Below are 23,832 nucleotides of genomic sequence, written 5' to 3' on the forward strand. Positions count from 1 at the left end.
GTTACTGGGATTTTCACGCACAACCATTTCTAGGGTTTACAAAGAATGGTGTGAAAAGGGAAAAACATCCAGTATGCGGCAGTCCTGTGGGCGAAAATGCCTTGTTGATGCTAGAGGTCAGAGGAGAATGGGCCGACTGATTCAAGCTGATAGAAGAGCAACTTTGACTGAAATAACCACTCGTTACAACCGAGGTATGCAGCAAAGCATTTGTGAAGCCACAACACGCACAACCTTGAGGCGGATGGGCTACAACAGCAGAAGACCCCACCGGGTACCACTCATCTCCACTACAAATAGGAAAAAGAGGCTACAATTTGCACGAGCTCACCAAAATTGGACAGTTGAAGACTGGAAAAATGTTGCCTGGTCTGATGAGTCTCGATTTCTGTTGAGACATTCAGATGGTAGAGTCAGAATTTGGCGTAAACAGAATGAGAACATGGATCCATCATGCCTTGTTACCACTGTGCAGGCTGGTGGTGGTGGTGGTGTAATGGTGTGGGGGATGTTTTCTTGGCACACTTTAGGCCCCTTAGTGCCAATTGGGCATCGTTTAAATGCCACGGCCTACCTGAGCATTGTTTCTGACCATGTCCATCCCTTTATGACCACCATGTGCCCATCCTCTGATGGCTACTTCCAGCAGGATAATGCACCATGTCACAAAGCTCGAATCATTTCAAATTGGTTTCTTGAACATGACAATGAGTTCACTGTACTAAAATGGCCCCCACAGTCACCAGATCTCAACCCAATAGAGCATCTTTGGGATGTGGTGGAACGGGAGCTTCGTGCCCTGGATGTGCATCCCACAAATCTCCATCAACTGCAAGATGCTATCCTATCAATATGGGCCAACATTTCTAAAGAATGCTTTCAGCACCTTGTTGAATCAATGCCACGTAGAGTTAAGGCAGTTCTGAAGGCGAAAGGGGGTCAAACACAGTATTAGTATGGTGTTCCTAATAATCCTTTAGGTGAGTGTAAATATTAACTGAAATAAAATATTTTAACAAATGAAACTTATTTTATTTCAGCTAGTCTAACATTTCTGATTTTCATTTGGTTCAAGCTGCAGTGCTAAAATAACTTAAACTAACTCAATTAAAATATAACTTAATAAAACACTATATAGAAATTTATGAAATATATATTTTTTTAAATTTATAATTGAAATCAAAACTAATCCAGCAGTTTAAAGTCACATGTCTTCACCACAGCATCACACTACAGTACTTTTAATTGTGGTTGTGTGTGTGTATGCAGGCTGCAGGACAAGGTCCAGGAGACGATTGAAGCGCTGCGATTGGCTGGGATCAAGGTGTGGGTGTTGACCGGTGACAAGCACGAAACAGCGGTCAGCGTGAGCCTCTCCTGTGGTCACTTCCACCGCACCATGAACATCCTGGAGCTCGTGCAGCAGAGATCAGACAACGAGTGCGCCGAGCAGCTCCGCAGGCTCGCCAGGAGGTACGGCACATCACTCGTGCCATATGTGACCCTGGACCACGAAACCAGTCACACGGGTCCAGTTTTTGAAATTGAGATGTATATATCATCTGAAAGCTGAATACATAAGCTTTCCATTGATGTGTGGTTTGTTAGGATGTATATTTGGACGAGATACAACTATTTGAAAATCGAAAAAAATCGAAACATTGAGAAAATCTCCTTTAAAGTTTTTCATTTATGTTCGCAATGTACATGTACTTACTATAGTGTAGGATTAGGGTTTGGTTGAGGGTTAACTGCATGTAATTATGCATAATTTACTATTATTACTATGGTAAGTACATGTAACATGTAACAAGGACACTGTAAAATAAAGTGTTACCCAATTTTTTTTGTTAATTCGTCAGGGCAAGTGAAAATGTGACCATTTTAAGGCTTAGAAAAAGCCCTGAACTCATGTGCTGTTGATGGAGAAACGTTAAGCTGGTGTGTTTGAGACGGGTGTGATGTTGTGCCCGTGTTTGTCCAGGATCAAAGAGGATCATGTGATCCAGCACGGGCTGGTGGTGGACGGGGCGAGTCTTTCTCTGGCTCTGCGGGAACATGAGAAACTCTTCATGGATGTGTGTAAGAACTGCTCAGCGGTGCTCTGCTGCAGAATGGCTCCTCTCCAGAAAGCCAAGGTGAGTTACCTTACCCCTTCATGTGTGTGTGTGTGTTCAGGTTTCAGGCCAGAGGTCGCACACACTTATACGCTATATTGCCCCACACTACCCTGTTGTTTTCATAGCGCTGGTGTTAAAGGCTCCTGTGTGTTTGGCAGGTGGTGAGACTGTTGAAGACTTCCCCAGAGAAGCCCATTACATTAGCCATCGGAGATGGAGCCAATGATGTCAGCATGATCCAAGAGGCTCACGTTGGTATCGGTAGGTGCCCGAACAGGAACTTACAGGGATAGTTCACCCAAAAATGAAAATTAGCCCATGAGTTACTCACCCTAAAGCCGTCCTAGGTGTTTATGACATACTTATTTCAGTCGTGTAAGAAAATGCAACACACTTCAGAAGGCCTTTATTTAGGAGCTGTGAGGAGCACTTTTATCATGGATAGATGCACTTTTATCATGGATAGATGCACTTTTATGATGGATAGATGCACTTTTATGATGGATAGATGCACTTTTATGATGGATAGATGCACTTTAATCATGGATAGATGCACTTTTATCATGGATAGATGCACTTTTATCATGGATAGATGCACTTTTATCATGGATAGATGCACTTTTATCATGGATAGATGCACTTTTATGATGGATAGATGCACTTTTATCATGGATAGATGCACTTTAATGATGATAGATGCACTTTTATCATGGATAGATGCACTTTTATCATGGATAGATGCACTTTTATCATGGATAGATGCACTTTTATCATGGATAGATGCACTTTTATGTAGGGGTGTGCATTGGCACTGCCCTCACGATTCGATTCGATTACGATTCACCAGGTAACGATTCGATTCAATTCGATTCTACGATGCATTGCGATGCATCAGAATTCTACTGCACACAACAAGGCAACATTTTCATCAGTCATGAGGCAATACAAGCAGTCAGATATTGAACAACAGATTTTATTGGCTGCTATGTGTGTATTATCACTCTCCTGTATCTTTGACATAAATGTCATTAAATAAAATAAAATTGAATGGTACAGGGTATTGGATATGGCATTTTCAAACCTGAAAAAGAAAGCATAAATCACTGCTTTCAGTGCTTTGAATGAGAAATGTTTCTCTTCTCTCTGCTTGAGAACCATTTGAAATTAAATTTCAACTTTATTGTCCAACTCAAGGCCAGAAAATAAACAGTGTAGGGTGTAACGGTTCACAAAATTCATGGTTCGGTTCAATACGATACACTTGTGGCACGGTTCGGTACGTTTTCGATACAGCAAAAAGAAAGAAATGCCAGAGAAATTTCCTTGATTTTTTTTTTTTTTATTAGAACTAACATCATAAAGTATGACATTTTTTTTCTTTGAGCAATGATGGAGCTATAATTGGCTCTTCTTAGGAGCATATAAAACAAAACAGCTCCTTGGAAAAAAAAATTATGTAATATTTTGTGCTTATAAACAAATGTTTATTTTAGTTCAGATTAACATTTGAGGGCAGCAATGTAATTCATAATGTCGAAATAAATCCGACATAAAGTTACTTGAAAGCATTATAGCCTACTATTCCTGCCAAACTTCCAAAGTTGCAGTTAGTGTTACTACAGTAAATCCATGGTGAATATTGCAGATCTGTGGACACTGGATAGTTCATTCATGTCACAATGTTTCTTCCTGGTTTCCACGTCAGCGCTGTTTGATCCGTTAATAACGGAGAAATGTGAATGTTTCTCACTAGATCTCGCAGCGATGTTATTACTTTAGTGGCGAGTTCAAATGCTTTCTTTACTGGATCTCTTAGCGTTGTGTAGTATAAGATCGGCTCGCGCTGCGTTGGTCCAAACTGATAAACAGTCCGTCACGAGTAGCTCAGTTTCGTTCCGCTTACATTGCGTTTGCCATTTGATGTTGTGGTCGCGCCAGCGTCTACATTATGAGCGCGCTCGCGCCTTGTACCGAACGGTTTAGTACGAATACGCGTACCGTTACACCCCTAAAACAGTGACATAATCGATTATGGCACTTTGCCGCATCGATGCTGAATCGTGCATGCCCCGCATTGCGATGCATCGCCGAATCGATTATTGTTGACACCACTACTTTTATGATGGATAGATGCACTTTTATCATGGATAGATGCACTTTAATGATGGATAGATGCACTTTTATGATGGATAGATGCACTTTTATCATGGATAGATGCACTTTTATGATGGATAGATGCACTTTTATCATGGATAGATGCACTTTTATGATGGATGGATGCACTTTTATGATGGATAGATGCACTTTTATGATGGATAGATGCACTTTTATGATGGATAGATGCACTTTTATCATGGATAGATGCACTTTTATGATGGATAGATCAACTTTTATCATGGATAGATGCACTTTAATGATGGATAGATGCACTTTTATCATGGATAGATGCACTTTTATCATGGATAGATGCACTTTTATGATGGATAGATAAACTTTTATCATGGATAGATGCACTTTTATCATGGATAGATGCACTTTTATGATGGATAGATGCACTTTTATGATGGATAGATGCACTTTTATGATGGATAGATAAACTTTTATCATGGATAGATGCACTTTTATCATGGATAGATGCACTTTTATGATGGATAGATGCACTTTTATCATGGATAGATGCACTTTTATCATGGATAGATGCACTTTTATGATGGATAGATAAACTTTTATCATGGATAGATGCACTTTTATGATGGATAGATAAACTTTTATCATGGATAGATTAGTGCTGCACGATTAATCGTATCGCAATCGCAATCGCGATGTCAAGCCTACGCGATTATATGACGCAAAATGCTGCGATTTTATATTAAACAAACAAATTAGCGCTGTTAACGCACTTATTAATGCAAATGCTTTTAAACCATTCATGCGCGATAAGACATAAAAGAACGAGCCGCCTGTGAATGTCCTCCTGACACACACACACATGTACACACACACACACACACACACACACAGATAGACGCGCGCCAGTATCAAGTTCTCTTTCGCGGTAGAACGAACAACACACATGTATGCCAAAATGAACGCGCTGCCTGTGAATGTCCTGACTGTGACAGACAGAAAGACTCGCGCTAATATCGTGCGTGCGCACAAAAGAGCATGACAGAATACAGTTCTCTTTCGAGCTTGAACGAACAATAACACACACAATTATGCAAAAATGTCTTTTTGTCGAGTGTCTTCATAACATAAGAGTAGTCTTATGATGAACACGAAGAGTTGTGATAACTCGTGAAAGAATGAGGCGCGTGTGAGATCCGCGTCTCTGACAGCGGCTGGTCTTAAAGGGACAGTACAGTAGCCACTAATTACATCTGTCGCTAAAGTTATTATTTTTTTCTTTTTTTTTTCAATTTCTTTTTTATTATTATTATTTTTCTTTAACCTGACATGTATGGTTATATGTAGCCTACTCTTGTATGTAAATTATGTTTTGTTCTTGTTAAAAAAAAAATAAAAAAAAAAATGTTGCTAAAGTTAATCAAAGAACAAAGGGAACAGAGAAAAACACTCACTGCTCTTGACTAAAGAACTTTTTTCTTTAGGCTGATTATCACTAATCTGTGTGTGCATTTATTTTCCTTGAGAACCAAGCAAGTTGACTCATGAAACCATTTGTTTATTATATCGCATATCGCAATCGTAATCGCAATATTGACCTCAATTATCGCAATATGACATTTTCCCCAAATCGTGCAGCCCTAGGATAGATGCACTTTTATGATGGATAGATGCACTTTTATCATGGATAGATGTACTTTAATGATGATAGATGCACTTTTATCATGGATAGATGCACTTTTATCATGGATAGATGTACTTTAATGATGATAGATGCACTTTTATCATGGATAGATGCACTTTTATGATGATAGATGCACTTTTATCATGGATAGATGCACTTTTATGATGGATAGATGCACTTGTATGATGGATAGATGCACTTGTATGATGATAGATGCACTTGTATGATGGATGGATGCACTTTTATGATGGATGGATGGATGCACTTTTATGATGGATGGATGCACTTTTATCATGGATAGATGCACTTTTATCATGGATAGATGCACTTTTATCATGGATAGATAAACTTTTATCATGGATAGATGCACTTTTATCATGGATAGATGCACTTTTATCATGGATAGATAAACTTTTATCATGGATAGATGCACTTTTATCATGGATAGATGCACTTTAATGATGATAGATGCACTTTTATCATGGATAGATGCACTTTTATGATAGATCGATGCACTTTTATCACGTATAGATGCACTTTTATGATGGATAGATAAACTTTTATCATGGATAGATGCACTTTTATGATGATAGATGCACTTTTATCATGGATAGATGCACTTTTATCATGGATAGATGCACTTTTATGATGGATAGATAAACTTTTATGATGGATAGATAAACTTTTATCATGGATAGATGCACTTTTATCATGGATAGATGCACTTTTATGATGGATAGATGCACTTTTATGATGGATAGATGCACTTTTATGATGGATAGATAAACTTTGATGATGATAGATGCACTTTTATCATGGATAGATGCACTTTTATGATGGATAGATGCACTTTTATCATGGATAGATGCACTTTTATGATGGATAGATAAACTTTTATCATGGATAGATGCACTTTTATCATGGATAGATGCACTTTAATGATGATAGATGCACTTTTATCATGGATAGATGCACTTTTATGATAGATAGATGCACTTTTATCATGGATAGATGCACTTTTATGATGGATAGATAAACTTTTATCATGGATAGATGCACTTTTATGATGATAGATGCACTTTTATCATGGATAGATGCACTTTTATGATGGATAGATGCACTTGTATGATGGATAGATGCACTTGTATGATGATAGATGCACTTGTATGATGGATGGATGCACTTTTGTGATGGATGGATGGATGCACTTTTATGATGGATGGATGCACTTTTATCATGGATAGATGCACTTTGATGGATAGATGCACTCTGATGGACTTCAAAACAGAAATGTCCATTCACTGCCATTATAAAGCTTGGAAGAGCCGGGACATTTTTTTTATACAACTCTGATTGTATTTGTCTGAAAGAAGAAAGTCATAAACACCTAGGATGGCTTGAGGGTGAGTAAATCACGGGCTAATTTTCATTTTTGGGTGAACTATCTCTTTAACCACTTGCAATTCGGATGTAATTGCAGGAATTTCAATGAAGCTAACTGAATTAAACTCTCCACAGGAATCATGGGCAAAGAAGGAAGACAGGCCGTGAGAAACAGCGACTATGCAATCGCGAGGTTCAAGTTCCTCTCCAAATTGCTGCTTGTACACGGCCATTTCTACTACGTTAGAATAGCAACCCTTGTGCAATACTTTTTCTACAAGGTACGTTTTCTCGGAGTGGAAGCCTTTTGTGTTGCTTTCCAGAGATTTGCGTTCTCATAATGGTCTTTGTTTTCTTTTCTTGTAGAATGTGTGCTTTATCACTCCCCAGTTTTTATACCAGTTCTTCTGTTTGTTCTCACAGCAAGTAAGTGTTGTCCTGATGTCATGTCGTATGTCAGTGTTGTACAGTCCTTAACCCTGTGCGCTGTGTTTAAATCCCTGTAACACCTTCTGTGTTCCTGGTCAAAAATGACAGTGTGTGAGTATATTGGTTAAATCTGGAGAGGTGTGATCAGTGTGTGATTTCTCCTGCTCTCTTGTTCTCGCAGACTCTTTATGACAGCGTGTATCTGACGCTGTATAATATCTGCTTCACCTCTCTGCCCATACTGGTGTACAGTCTGTTTGAGCAGCTGGTGCATCCACACGTTCTGCAGAGCAAACCAGCACTTTACAGGTACACCAGCACACGTCACTGACGGCTCGGACCAGGACACGGGAAATAAATCTGATTTGATATATTACCAAAATAATACCAAAACACTGCTATTTTCAGTTAGGGGAAACGATCCGTGAACACCAGATTTTAAAATCAGTCCATGACATGGTGCAATGAGTCAATTTAAACCAAACAGCACCGTCTTGTATTGTTTTACAAAAACAAAACTGGCTCTTAACAAAATTTATCTATCTTTGTATCTATCTATCTATCTATCTTTGTATCTATCTATCTATGTATCTATCTATCTAATACAATGTCAAAAACACACATTTCTAAAACTTAAACAAAAAATTTAATGAAAACAGGAGATATAAAAAATAAAATTGAATTCAAAATATTAACCAAAAAAGTAAGTTTTTCAATGACACAAAAAAATTATGATAATAAAAATAACACCGTTTTGTAGTTCGACTTGAACTTGAACTTTGTTTTTCTTCTATTTCTATTTTATTTCAGCTTTATTTCAATTAGCGAAAACCATTTTTAGTAGTTTTACTTTGGCCATAATAGCACTGAGAAAAAGTACCAGCTCTTCTTGTGCAGTAAATTAGCGTTGGTTTTAATTGAACGTCGACTGTAATTTTCCCTTCCTCAGAGACATCAGCAAAAATTCCCAGCTTTCCTTCAAAACCTTTTTGTACTGGACCTTCCTGGGCTTCTGCCACGCCTTCGTCTTCTTCTTCGGCTCCTACATCCTGATGGGAGAAGACACCACGCTGATGGGGAACGGACAGGTCAGCTTGATCTCTCCGGCTTTATCTCCTCCTCCTCCTCTCCTCCTCTTCTGTCATCCCAGCTCATGTGTGTCTGTGGCTCTACTCTCATTTTTGCTAGCATGAAAGTCTTTGAAATCCTCCACAAAGCGTCATGTATAGATCTCCCGAGATGCTATCTGAATTATTCAGCTCGAAGGGCTTAAGATAATGAGTGCACTTAAACGTTAATAACCCTTACTTGGCCTCAGTGACTATTGATTAACTCCAGCTTACAGACACAAAGCATCAATCCTCAAACTGATTACGCCGTTATCTGGCGCATTTGTACCACACTGTTAGGTGTCAGTGGATGTGGGCTTTTACTACTTATCCATATTCTCTCTCTTTTTCTGCTTCTCTCTTTCTCTTTCCTGCTGTGCATGCTCTCAGATTTTGCGAGCTAACAGGCAACTGGTAAGAGTTGAGTGGATTCCAGTTGATGCATGTGTCTTTCCTAATGACCAGCTGTCTCTGTGGTTTGCTTTAGCACGAGTGGCTCTGATCTGTGTTCTTTGACACACTGCCATCCTCTATTACGACAAGCTTTGGAAGCGCTGCCTCACTCGCCTTTTTGCATGACAGCAAATGGCTTCCGACAAGCCGGAATCTCTCTGATATAAAGCGATTGAGCAGGGTTTCATTTTGGAGGAATTTATAGCCTCCAGATATTTCGTTTGCAGAGGTGGGAAACACGGGGTACGATACGATACATGGCTCACTATACCGATGTTATCACGATACAGTAGGGGTGTAACAATATATCGTGTCACAATATATCGCAATACAAAAAGGCAACAATATGTGTCGTTGATAGTGACGATGTATTGTGTATATTTCACCCAAAATAAATTACTGTGCGAGGGGAAAAAAATCAAGTTTACAGAGTTTTAGTGTCAGTACTACATTAAATTACTATATATAATGTAGCATGGTTGACACCAGACCCTTCTCAGTCGTAACTGAGAGTGCGTCTGGGGAACCTTCATTCACAGGCCATTTCCAAAGGGGCGTCACCAACGGACGTCGCTCAAATGCCTCTGGATAGACAATTGGATAGACCTAAAACCAATCAGAGCGATCGTCATCGTGTAAAGCCCGCCTCAACGTTTGTGATTGGCGCCTCAGTTTGGAAAATTGGAAATGGGCTTGAATGGTCTTTTGGCCAGACGGACTTGCAGAGCAAATCTCAAATTTGCCGGAAGGGTTTTCCCAGGCTATATATAATGTTGAATATGATGTATAATAATGCAATGGGGGAATATTTGTGGGTCCTGATAATGCCAGATGTCTGATGTTACCAGTAAAAAGTGCTCTACATTTATTTTCAATTTATCTAGTCAGAGTGAAAGCATATTCGTCTAAAATAATCCTGTATTTTAAGCTTCAGAATCATGAATATTTTTACTCTGGTGTCACTCATGAGAGTATCGTTACACCCCTACGATACTGCAATTCTGCGATCATCGCTATATTGATAGACAATCCTATAACGATACGTCACGATATCTGTCTAACTGTGAAAACAAAATGCAGTGCAGATTTTCTCTTTATTCAAGTCCGAACTGTTAGAAAGCAGCACAAAAAGTAAATTACAAATTTAAAAACAGTACGTAAATGAAACATTTTATGCTTATACTTGTATATTTTTGTGTTTAAACTGACACATTTAACTGCTTATCGACTTGTTTTATATAGACCTGGGAATAACATCTCAGTGTTTACCAGCTTCCTTAAAAACAAACCTGTGAATAGTGTTGTTAAAAGGTACAGACTTGGGTATTTTAAAAATGTGACGGTACCAGCATTTTGAGCGCCGTTGAGCAGATTCTTAAACGCCTCTGATTGGCCATTGGGTTCACGCGCTCATCAGATATGTCTGTGATTGGCTACAATGATCAGCGCTTCCAAACCATGTTGTAAATAGACATCTTTGACGCGTCTATCAGCCTAAGTATCGATTATCGCATCGCACGGAGAACGACAACGATATGTCGCCCTATCGATATTTTGTCCCACCCCTAATTCGCAACAGCAACATCAAAAGGCTAATCTTTTGATACGCTCTTTAAATATGTGTTTGTTTCTTGCAGATGTTCGGAAACTGGACGTTTGGCACTTTAGTCTTCACTGTGATGGTTATTACGGTCACGCTGAAGGTAAGTCACGGGTGAATGCCACATCGATGGGTTTGTGAACGAGCCGAGGGCTTCATGTGCACCGTTCTCTCCACAGCTGGCCTTGGAGACACACTTCTGGACGTGGATGAACCACTTCGTCACATGGGGCTCCATCGCCTTCTACTTCATCTTCTCCTTGTTTTACGGCGGCATCATCTGGTACAGTATTGCTGCTGTTTTCCCATAATGCCTACAGAAGGTCGTTCTCATGAAATGGTGGCATTCTTTTTTTGTTTAATTTGAAAAGGTAAATCAATGAACTTTTGTGTTTTCCAACTACATATCCAAAGTATTATAATCATCATAGAAATTATGGGTCTACCTTAGAAGAATGTGTCTTTCCCATTATTCAGATTAGTGGTCAACAAATATGAGTTATCATTATCCCCAATCCTTAATATTTACGGTTACAACCTTGCATTGTAACTGGTCGTGTGCACCACACAAATTCCTTCAATCTTCTGCATGTTTTAAATGTATTTATTTAATTAAATTTGTAAATTGTGAACAGTTATAAATAATGGTCGACCGATATTGATTTTTTGATGTTCGATGCTGATATCTGATGGCTGATCAGATGGTACCGGCTATCTAATGAGGTATTTGACAGAACTGTTCAACAGAGATGGTAAAGTAAAGATGAATTGGTGCTCAGACGCTGTCAAAATAAAAGTCTGCTTCGCCTTAAAATTAAAGTCCCGTTTACGACACATCGGCCAAGCGGAAAACCACTGATGCCAATACTTAAAAAAAGGCCAAATATTGGTCAATATATACGTATGCCATGGCTATATATATATCGGTTTACCACTAATTATTAAACTTTGAATCAATAGCCGCGTTTCCATTACCCTTCAAATTGCGCGAATTGAAAATACGACCAATGGAAACACGTCACTGTCGCAAAAACTCGCATTTATCGCAAAAAAGTTTTTACGCTCGCGTGAGGAGGTTTTTCAGGCAATTCGAAAAATAAATATTTCGCAAAACTGCACTGGAAACAGTTTTTGCGCATTTACCGGTCACCTGACGTAGATGACGCGGTGTGTTTGGACAGAAACCAAGACAGAGTTCTTTATTAAATTCATAAAAGACAAAATAATTACAGGAATAATGGATTCTAAACCTCAAATAAATGCCACAATCAAGACCTCGAAGCAGATCTGAGGGAGAAACACCACATATGAGCCGCTCACAAGTATAATAAGGGTCTTTCCTTATCATTAATGCTTGGAAAACACACACAACGTTACGTCTCCTCTGATTAATAATAATGGCCAGTGCAGTGGCTGGGATTAGTAGGCTACATAAACCCTACCAACGTCCGTTGCCATGATTTTTGGAATGACTTTACTTATTGCGAGAAGAAAAAATTAAGTTTTAGTCGCATAACATCGGTTAATGGAAACGGCGTCATTTCGCAATAGTTTTTTGTCGACATTTTTAAAAAAAACGCGAAAGTTTTGCGCAAATCTGTAATGGAAACACGCCTAATGACAGTTTGTTGAAACCTGTCGACTGAACTAGTACAGAACTAGTTTTTTACAGATTTTTTTTACGGGACGTCGCGCAGTGGCATGGAAATGAGTGCAGGGTCTCAAAACGAGCTTTTAAAAGTTGATCTTGTACCTTTACACTCTGTTTCAAAAACATGCCGTTCATGCACAAGATTTTGACATGTATAGTCATTCTGAAATCGTAGATTTTTTGTTATTAAAGATTTTTTGCTTCAAATCCTTGCGCCGCAATCTAGAACGATTCAAGTCTCTGGTTACTGGGTGTTATTTTTGTCCTGTGTGAGAAAGTGGAAGTCAGGAACAATGTCTAAATAGATTGTTTATTGAATTGCTGGTAAAAAACAGTTTGCTCTTACATTGGATCCGGTCCCACATGACCAGCGTCGATGTACTTGTCGAGATGTTGTGCTCAATATTTGGCTCTGCCTCTGAAACAATTGGATATTTGACCCGCACTAGTTGGTTTCAACTAACCGGAGATGTTGTCCCCCTCCGTTAGGCCGTTCCTTCACACACAGGACATGTACTTCGTCTTCGTTCAGCTGCTGTCCAGCGGCTCGGCCTGGTTCGCCATCATCATCATCATCATCACCTGCCTGTTTCCTGATGTCATCAAGAAGGTCTTTTACAGGCACCTGCACCCAACCAGCACGCAGAAATCTCAGGTGAGCGTCACACTGCAAACACCGATTCAGATGTGGAGAGAGAGATGACAACATTTATGCTTTTCTAAGTGGACACTGATGAAGCAGCGAAGCATGTGGCTCACGTCACCGCATGAACTCTCACCAGCAGCTTCAGCTCACCTTCACTTGACCTCACTCAGACATACGGCATCAGGACAGCATTACAGATATTACAAAGTATGTCTGGACTCTGGAAGGGCAGTGCATCTTGTCTGGTTGAATTATGAGAATAGATAACGGCAGGTTGAAGCGTCATGTTTATTTTTATTGGTTACTTTCTTTAAAAAGTCCTCACTGACATGATGTTAAAGTACGTGACATAATGATTCCTCGTTTGAGTGAGACTACGATTGTCAGCATACCAAAATGTTATTAGTCCTTACCAATTCCAGTGATATCGATATGATGATATAGTTTTTATACTTATAACATGTGATGCAGTTAAGCAACATTACACAATCAAGAGTGCTGTTTTCCTGAACACATCACGATTGAAAATGTGACTCTGATTTCAGACAAAAGTGCAATAAACAAGCAGTTATTATTAATGTCGCTTACGTTTTAGACACACGGACTGTTTTTGTTCTGTTTCCGCAGTGGAAATAGTTCCAAACAAAGATCACAGCAGAACCGCAGATCTCAAAGGAACACTGAACCGTGTTTTCATTACTGAATGATTCAGTGTTTTGAACAAATCGGTCGAAGATTCAACGACTCATTCGTAAACAACTGACTCGTTCCTGAGCGAATCAGCCGTTTGACCATAATGTTTGAGGTGGCCGTTTGGTTTGATGTTTAAAAGGGTCATTCTTTCCAACATTTCTTACTTGTATATTAAAAAAAATTAATAATGCAATTTAAAATGAAATATGAAGCATATTTTAAGGGGAAAAAATGCCCTTTTTAAAAGTATTTTTTATTTTTTTTTGTATGCCCTCGGGGTAAATACCACACATATGCAGATTTAAATATGTCAAATGATAGGAATATTGCTTCAGAATAAATTATTTTGTAACAACACAATTTTTATTTAATTTTTTTCCAGACAAGCACCTTTTTTACCCAGACAAGCGAATGAGCGATTTACTTGTCCGGAGTATGAGCACATGACGAGCTGAATGAGAGAGATGAGCCCAAAAATGTGGATTATGCCATATATCGGCTTTGCATTATTTATTTTTGCATTTTTTTGTCGTTATTTGTGTAGGAGAGTGCGAGAGGTGAGAATAAGTTTAACTCGTGTCTCACACTCCGCCGGGGAAATTAAACCGTTCACTTTCTTTCTTTCTTCCGCTGACTTTTTAATCCTTCCATTGACACTTCTCCTACTTCCCTGTGTGAGCTGGTAACTGAAGTGTTGCGGTGCGGGTGTGTGTCGTCAGCACACGCTGCCCTGCGGATGACACCCGATCACCCTCAGTGCATTTTCTCTCTCTCTCTCTCTCTCTCTCTCTGCGTCGACCACTTGCTTCCTGTTTCCTGTCTTTCTCATTTCTGAATGTGGGTGCATCGAGTGTATAACTGCACATGTTGACTCTTCCTTCTCTTCACTGACCCTCTGTGTGTGTCCTGTAGATGTACACCAACCGCGTGGCTATAGGTGACGACTTCATCGCACTTCAGCCTCTGTCCAGAGCCAAGAATCAGCTGGGCAAGATTAGGTAGAGTAGGAGAGACACTCTCACACTGCATGCGGCAGGAAAAACTAACAAGCATTCGAAGAGGAGCGTGAGATAAACAAGTCACCCTCTGCATGCGTAACCCCGCCACCCTGCAAGTGCATGAGTCTGTAGATCCCGGTTTTAACGCAGACGTAAGCTTCCTCGTGCAGCACGGGCTTGAGCTCACTGCTCTTTGTACACCAGCGTATGAGAAAAGACATGTTTTCCTGGACTGCATGCTCCCAAAACGATTGTATTGTTACTCTCTTCCAACGAGCAGAGAAATGAGCTCCAGTCCAGCTACAGCAAGACGTCATTTAAAACAGTGCTTATTAAAATCTGAATTTGACTGCTTTTAAACATTCCAACCTCTATGTTGTTGGGCTTCTTTTACATTTCCCTCTTTGTTTCAAAACCTAGTGACTTGTCTTTTTGTGTACTTCCAGGCGAACCTTCTAAGGCAGCATCATACACCCCTAAATCAGGGCAAATGTGGCTTTTTGGGTTCCTTTCAGTGAACAGATCGAAGAAGAACTTAGTGTGAAGAACGTTTTAATAATCTAAAGCAAGAAAAGTGTAATCTCTCTCAACATCCCCCTAGTGAAAAGTAAATATACCAACATGTATTTGAAATACATTTATTTAATGTGAAGTATAGACCTTGTCTTTTGACTTCCGGTCACAGTGTTTTGCGTGTTTTTTAATGAACGGCTCGTTTTAAAATCTTCCCGGTCGACTACATTTGTTAAGGCATCTGCTTTAAACATTACAGTCCTCGTGATAACTTTCATTAACTTTACATTAAGTAAATCCACTTCAAAAGCCAATTACTCCTGGACAGCGATGCCATAGAGATATACAGAGTTAAAAGACAATATTCTAAAGATGGCGGCGCCCTCGTTTCTCTGGCGCATGAGGTCTATACTACAAATACATTCACATATTTATGCATTTAATATAAATACCCTGCAATTGTACTATTATTAGTATACTAAACTGGTATACTGTTAAATTGGAACGACTCATCTTGGGCTTAATGCACTTTAGTTATCCGTAAACAGCACTGAGTATATTTAATTGTGCTAAAGTGGAAGTATACTTTAGATATAACACTTTAAATATCTTGCATTTAAGGACTGATATTATACAGTGATCATACAGTCCTTTATTAATAGTGATAATATAACACGTTTTAAGCTTAATATTAAGAAAATGTGCATTGTTCAATAAAGTAGTACTCCAAATAAACTTTTTTAGTATTTTAAATACATTTTGGTATATGTTATTTTAATTATTTTTCTCTAGGGCGACCACAATATTTGAGATTAGAAAACATTTGGCAGATCATACATCATCTTAATCAAAATTCCCCACAGTTTCTTGTTGAACTGACTCAGAAAACGCTCTCATGCTTGTTTCACGTGTGTTCATGAAACGTGAAATGCTTTTTACAGACGGTTTCGGTAGCCAGATGCACATGAAGGAATGAAAACAACACACTATACATCTCTGAAAGACAACAGCGGTGAAACAGCCTTTCGTGAAATTTGAATTCTCCGGTGTAATACAGAATACAGCGCAGTGATTGGAGTGAATATCATTAATAATGCGAACCGAGCCACTTGACCATTCGCTGCGCATGTGCGAGCTTCAAAACACGCAGCGCAGATTTAAATGATTCAATTGCGGCCTTTGCGATTCAAAAATCGCACTAAGCAGTATCACGATTTCTGTTTAATTCACATTTATCTGCAGCCAAGAGATCCACCTTTTCCCATCTGCGACCCAGTTTGAAAACTCCTGATCTAAAGTCCTGATCCAATTTAGTCGTAAATTGTAAGTCGCTTTGGACAAAAGCATCTGCTAAATGACTAAATGTAAATCTAAAGAACCCTTTTCCTCTAAAGAGCCTTTTGTGGAACGGAAGAGTTCCAAACGTTCTTCATGAATCCAGGTTCCAATAAAGAACCCTTTTCCTCTAAAGAGCCTTTTGTGGAACGGAAGAGTTCCAAACGTTCTTCATGAATCCAGGTTCCAATAAAGAACCCTTTTCCTCTAAAGAGCCTTTTGTGGAACGGAAGAGTTCCAAACGTTCTTCATGAATCCAGGTTCCAATAAAGAACCCTTTTCCTCTAAAGAGCTTTTTGTGGAACGGAAGAGTTCCAAACGTTCCAAACGTTCTTCATGAATCCAGGTTCCAATAAAGAACCCTTTTCCTCTAAAGAGCTTTTTGTGGAACGGAAGAGTTCCAAACGTTCCAAACGTTCTTCATGAATCCAGGTTCCAATAAAGAACCCTTTTCCTCTAAAGAGCCTTTTGTGGAACGGAAGAGTTCCAAACGTTCTTCATGAATCCAGGTTCCAATAAAGAACCTTTTATTTTTAAGAATGTAACTGAAATGTAAAGCTTATAAGAAACTGATCTGGAACCCAGTCCAGAACATAGTCTCACGTGGCGTGCAGAGGCGAGTCGGCTCACAGTTGTTTTCAGTCGAGTGTCAGGTTAGCATGTTGCTACGACGATAGCCCCTTTCACACAGCAATCCCGGTAAATTACCAGAACGACTTTACCCGTAATTTCAAAAATGCAAAAAAACAAGCAACAGCGTTCTGGCTTTTTACCGGTAACAGGCCATCACACACCAGCTCCAAAATACCGGTTAACTTTGTGATGTCATTAACCGGAAGTGACCTCTAAAGTTGTTGTTAAATCTCTTCATCCGCCCGGACGAGGAGAAGCGCTTTAGTTTCGGTCTCACTCCAACAGTGCTGAGTAAACGCGTCGTCTGCATCATAATTTTATGAATGGCCCAGAGCCGTTGCTCTTTCAACAGCTTCTGATTGGCCCAAATCACTTCTTACGTCAGCGCGTTCTCTGACCTCGTACGTGCAGAATACTTGTAATCTGCACTCACACAGCGCATATACCGGTTATTTACTGGTAATGGGACAACTTCCCTTACTGGTAAATTGCCGAAACCAATTTTCCGGTATATTTGAAAAGGTCCTGTTCACACATGATCTGTTACTGGTAATTTACCAGTAAAACTGTGTGTGTGAAAGGGGCTGTTGGCACTAAGCATAAAGTTGTGGCCACATTTACCGAGATCAGTCAGTTCAATGGGAATCTAAATGTCCTGAATAAATGTCCCTTCGTGTATTTAATGTCAGGTGCACGTTTGGTGAACTTTGACACATATATTTGCTTCAAACCGACCAATAGCAAGACTCTTGGTTTGGCAATGTCATTTGGCAGGAACAAAGCAAAACTGCTGATCCACGATGGATTGAGGTACTGATGTCTACTGAACCATTTTTGTACAAACCTGCACTTTAAAATGATAAAAAAATCCATAAAAAAAAAAAAAAGAGTCTGTTGGGAAGCAGCTCTTCAGGGTTGGTTTGTTTGCTAGGCTGCGGGAATAGCTTTAGATGTTTATCTTGACATCATTACTCCCAAATCATTCAGCGTATACAAACACTTCTCTGTTTGCTCTCTCCGTAAAGATGATGATGCTGCCTTAGAGAGTGCCCTTGGTCACTAGGTTTCTCGACGGAGCCTTCGACTTGCAGCGGACGTTGGGGCGGTTTCATTGCTCGTTCACCTTTCTTCTGTTTTCATCCGTTCGGGAGACTTACCGCGTTGTTTTGTCCCTCCAGATGGAAGCGGATAAGGTTTCAGTCAGCTCAGAATATGACTCTGCTGAAATCGGGAGCAGAGGCGAGGACAATCGGCCACTGATCGCTGCTTTTCCTCCGCCTCTGGGTCAGCCCCACCCTTCCCCTAGGTAGAGCTACACCCACCCGTCTGTGTGCGTGTGTGTGTGTGTGTGCGCGCGGGGTCATGGCACACTCGTTCTCCCCGTGATGTAACCAGGAGCGAGGGCTGCTCTGGGTGGCACTGTGCGCTGGCATGAGTCTTAGACCTTTGTCTGTTACATTACCATCCGTTCGATGGACTAATCTAATCTCAAGTGCCTCATGTGTGCATGTCTTTATGATCATCTTCATTTCTTCAACTCCATCATTGTGACGTTGTTTTGTGTTAGCAATCACTTGTTAGCGTTTTCATCAACTTTATAAGTCTTGATTGAATGAGCTGCTGTTTTTCCTTGAATGACAGCTATGTGTGATCCACTAATGCTTTCTTTATTGTTATAATAATAGCATGTTTTTGTCGTACTACGGTCATGTATTACAGGTGAAACTCGAAAAATTAGAATATCGTGCAAAAGTTCATTTATTTCAGCAATTCAACTTAAAAGGTAAAACTAATTTACATGCAAAGTGAGATTTCAAGCCTTTATTTGTCAATTTTGATGATTATGGCTTACAGCTTATGAACATTTTCAAAATTTCTGAGATTTTAAATTTGGGGTTTTCATAAGCTGTTAAACCATAATCATCAAAATTATAACAAAATAAAGTCTTGAAATATCTCACTTTGCATGTAATGAGTCTATATAATATATTAGTATCACCTTTTGAAGTTGAATTACTGAAATAAATGTCCAAAATATTCTAATTTTGAGAGTTTCACCTGTACACTGCAGCCAAAGATGGTTGTCACTTAATGTCGTTACAGTTTTTTTAGTAATTAACTCCTGAAAAATTGTGGTAGCGACAGTTAAACTTTAATTAAATGCATATACTGAGGTTTAAAAACTAGTTGATAATGCGGTGTAGGGCTGCGTCTGACGATTATTTCGATAATCGTTTAATCTGGCAATTATTTCTACGATTAATCGGAAGAAAATCTGACCTTTTTTTTAACATTTTGTTTAATGTTGTCGAAAAAATTAGCAAATTGAATGCTATGAAAACAAATGGAGAGAACACGCATTAAACAGCACACATATCTGTCAAAGCAACTCTAATAAAATAAAAACTAATAACTAAACGTGTTAATTGAAAGCACTTCATATATCTCGTGTTTTGGACGGCTTGGGTCGTGCTCTTTCCCCACGGCGGCTCATTCGGTGTCCTCCACTGTCTTCCAGATGTGCTTTGTCCATAGAAACGCATCACTCACTCATTTAAAGTCCAGTGATTACAAATGTTTAATAATCAAATTGTTGATTTGTTTTCATTATTGATTTTATCGTGTATTTTATTTGAAGTGTCACTTTTTTGGACACCAAAACAAATAATTTTTTTGGTTTACAGTTCAGACTCCTGTATTCAGTACAAACACACACACACACATGTTCACTACAAACCCTAGTTTCACATCTGATTTGACTGGTTGAAAGCAGTTTTCCCAGTTCTGGTATGTATCGCTCCGGTTGAGACCAAGTTGCAGTTTCAGCCACAGTTGTTCATATGACTCTCTTTCCTCTACAGATATTCAACGTGTAAATGTGATTTATTTTTTTTAATGGCTCGCACATTTATTTGTAGCTGAGATGAAATGACAGCAGTGTAATTTTTCATCTGGAGGTTATTATTCATCAAACCCTCCAGCGATTACTGGACAGGTTCTGCTTTTGATTAGAGCTGCACGTATAACTGACTCGTTATTTACAATCACACTGCGTTTAATCTTTCAGCTACTTCCTGCTTATATGGATTTTTTTAGCAGAACTACCATGTCGTAACAGCTAAATCTTTAACCCAGCAAGCTCAGGTTAACAAGAAACCTGAAATCAAGGAAACATGGCTATTTCTCATGGAGATTACTTGTCTGTCATTATAGCTCATGCTATTTAGGGCAGTCATTAAATCAACCTTTCCTCTAGAACTAAGTGTGCATGTACCCAAACTCCTCGTTTATGCATTAGTCAACAGACACGTTTGTCTCAGGACTGCTAATTCTGCAAGGCACGCTGAAGAGGGTCAAGAGGGATTTAATGTTAATATTGGTGGTTTGCATAATGCCGAGTCAGGTTGCCTGAGCGAGATCGGAGAATTGACCTCCTCGGTCCTGGCTGCACACACTCTTTTTCCTCTTTGAGTGGTTTTTGAGTGCATCTGATTTGAATTAATTCTTGTTGGATTGCTCAGGCTGTAATTTAACAAGCACGTCTTCAGTAATTGAGTATTGAATAAAGGAGTTAAGTGGAACTGTAGTTTCTGTCCAGGCAGAGGCCAAGGATGTCTGTGTTTCTGAGGAGACGGCATCATTTATCACTTTAATCTTTATTTTATTTGTTATTATTATTTTTTTAGGTTATTCATTGTCTCATTTCAGACCTCTCGTGTGTATATATGTAAAACCATGCACTGCATTTATGATTTGAGCTCAGTGTTTCAAGCTGTGCCTCCCATTATTGGGATGTCGAGATGTCCCGTATTCGAGGCTCGGTTCAGGTGTTATTATATAAACATGGCTCTTATTTTAACATGTGACACTTTCTTCAAATAGTGTACAAATTGGTGCATCATTACTTTAACAAATGCCGAATATAACATTACACACCACATAAAGGCCTTAGAGACCACATCTATTGAACTGACATTTAATTCATTGTAGGGAAAAAATATTTATCAACTTCAACTGTAATTTTCTCAAATAAAGTTAGTGTCTGAAAACTGATCAAACTAATATTTACTGAAAGGTTCACTTAAGTTTATCACTTCAAACCACACCTAAAACGTGGCTTTATGTACTGAAAATAATAAAATAAAAATCATGAAACTAATCCACAACAGATTTCATTATCTGTAAGTAAGGTCTGTATATTGTGCTTCTCACATCACTTTAAACCCAAAGTTTGCTTCAGTTTTAGCATAGACTGTAAAAAAGATGGTTGATGTGTCTTTCCACTATAGGAAAATTAAGCGAGAATACGCTAGGAATGGCCGTTGAAATCACTGATTCAGCCATTTGAAGTCTGCGCAGTAGTGATGAGGTGGTGCCGCGGTTATCAAGTTAATAATGAACTAATACTAAACTTATTCTGAAAAAAACACCACTTGAACATACATCAGCGTGATGAGAACTACCTAATTGACAGAAATTTAAGTGTATTGGATGTTTTAGTTTGGCTCGGGTCCCATTAATTACAAGGAGAGGGCGGAGTTTTAGACCTGTACTGCAGCCAGACACCAGGGGGCGATCGAAATATTTTGGCTTCACTTTTCAGGTTGTTGTTTTTTTTCCACTTTTCCACACTTGCTTTTTACAGAGAGGCTAGATTTCGTGTACAGTGTGCGTGACATATTTCGTCATTACAGTATGCGCATATTGTACATGCTCAACTCGATTTTACAAACCACCCATACTATGTACGCTCAGCTTACGTATGCGCCTTTATTTTTATTTTTTTAATTAGTTGCTTTACAAGGTGGCAACACTAGGCTGTTTCTTGTATCACAGTAGAAAAATAAATGAAAAACAACCTACTAGAACAGCACCAACAATAGACGTCCACGTTGACTAGCGCTTTTGTGAGGTGGTTAAGAGAAACTCGCTACTCAAGATTAAAAGAGTTCAACGTACATTTTTATCGCTCCTATTCTCTGGACAAAAACAGGACAGACGCTGGACAAAGATAAAACGTTGTAATGCGCATGTGCTAAGTGTTCAAAACTGAAGTATACTTTGGGCTTTTCAGTACTTAAATCCACATTTCTATGGGCAAAGCTGTTTAATGCGTACAAGACACCGCAAGCAATTACAAAATAAAGAGCGAGGCCCTTTTTAAACACCTTAAAGGGTTAGTTCACCCAAAAATGTTTAATTCTGTCATTATTTACTCACCCTCATGTCGTTCCAAACCTGTAAGACCTTCGTTCATCTTCGGAAAACAAATTAAGATGTTTCTGAATTAGCCATAGACAGTAACGTCATTGCAACTTTCAAGGCCCAGAAAGGTAGGAAAGACCGTTAAAATACTCCATGTGACGACAGTGGTTCAACCTCAATCTTGTGAAGTAACGAGAATACTTTTTGTGCGTAAAAATAAATAAATAACGACTTTATTCTACAATCTCTTCCATGTCATTCTTCTATGCTGTTGACGTAGTGTAAACAGTGCAGCGCTTCTGGGTTCTACGTCAGAACGCCGGCTCCTTGTGTCAGCAATTGAAATTGTTGAATAAAGTCGTGATTTGGTTGGGGGTTTGCGTACAAAAAGTTTTTTCTCATCACTTTATAATGTTAAAGGGATAGTTCACTTTGAAATTAATTTTTGATATGTTTTAGCTTACCTCAAGGGCATCCAAGATGTAGGTGTCCTTGTTTCCGCAGTAGTTTCAATTTTGATATTTTTAGGTCAAACCGTTCTTGTCTGTCAGTCATATAATGCAGGTCTATGGTCACTGTCTCAAAACACAAGCACAGAGTCCAAATTAAAACAATTCCCCACGTCCAAATGAAACAATTCCCCATCGTAAGTACACATTGATGGCCTAAGACACGAAACGAGCGGTTTGTGTGAGAAAACGAACAGTATTTATATCGTTGTTATCTCTTGAAAACAGCACACGTCCAAATGATCTGACGGCGCGGGCGGGTATAGATATATACATAGATGTCGCCTTGGCTACGGTTTCGTTCCAATGAACTGCAGTAGCGAAGGCGACATCTAGTGTATACATCTATACCCGCCCGCGCCGTCAGATCATTTGGACGTGTGCTGTTTTCAAGAGATAACAACGATATAAATACTGTTCGTTTTCTCACACAAACCGCTCGTTTCGTGTCTTAGGCCATCAATGTGTACTTACGATGGGGAATTGTTTCATTTGGACGTGGGGAATTGTTTTAATTTGGACTCTGTGCTTGTGTTTTGAGACAGTGACCATCGACATGCATTATATGACTGACAGACAAGAACGGTTTGACCTAAAAATATCAAAATTGAAACTACTGCGGAAACAAGGACACCTACATCTTGGATGCCCTTGAGGTAAGCTAAAACATATCAAAAATTAATTTCAAAGTGAACTATCCCTTTAAGGTTGAACCACTGTCGTCACATGGACTATTTTAACAAT

General features: G+C 39.1%; 1 protein-coding gene across 2 annotated transcripts in view; it reads left to right on the forward strand.

The window, feature by feature from the left end:
* Nucleotides 1–23,832, forward strand: part of atp11b (ATPase phospholipid transporting 11B) — a 54,543-nt gene that overhangs the window by 24,580 nt on the left and 6,131 nt on the right. For both annotated transcript variants that reach the window (XM_084417996.1, XM_084417995.1), the window contains exons 19-28: nucleotides 1,270–1,473; nucleotides 1,985–2,138; nucleotides 2,279–2,381; nucleotides 7,450–7,595; nucleotides 7,681–7,740; nucleotides 7,925–8,052; nucleotides 8,693–8,831; nucleotides 10,943–11,008; nucleotides 11,085–11,188; nucleotides 13,046–13,211. In XM_084417996.1, the coding sequence (XP_084274122.1) occupies nucleotides 1,270–1,473; nucleotides 1,985–2,138; nucleotides 2,279–2,381; nucleotides 7,450–7,595; nucleotides 7,681–7,740; nucleotides 7,925–8,052; nucleotides 8,693–8,831; nucleotides 10,943–11,008; nucleotides 11,085–11,188; nucleotides 13,046–13,211 (1,270 nt within the window). The remainder of the gene's footprint in view (nucleotides 1–1,269; nucleotides 1,474–1,984; nucleotides 2,139–2,278; nucleotides 2,382–7,449; nucleotides 7,596–7,680; nucleotides 7,741–7,924; nucleotides 8,053–8,692; nucleotides 8,832–10,942; nucleotides 11,009–11,084; nucleotides 11,189–13,045; nucleotides 13,212–23,832) is intronic.

Source organism: Rutilus rutilus, assembly GCF_951802725.1.
Source record: "Rutilus rutilus genome assembly, chromosome: 8".
Lineage (NCBI taxonomy): Eukaryota > Metazoa > Chordata > Actinopteri > Cypriniformes > Leuciscidae > Rutilus > Rutilus rutilus.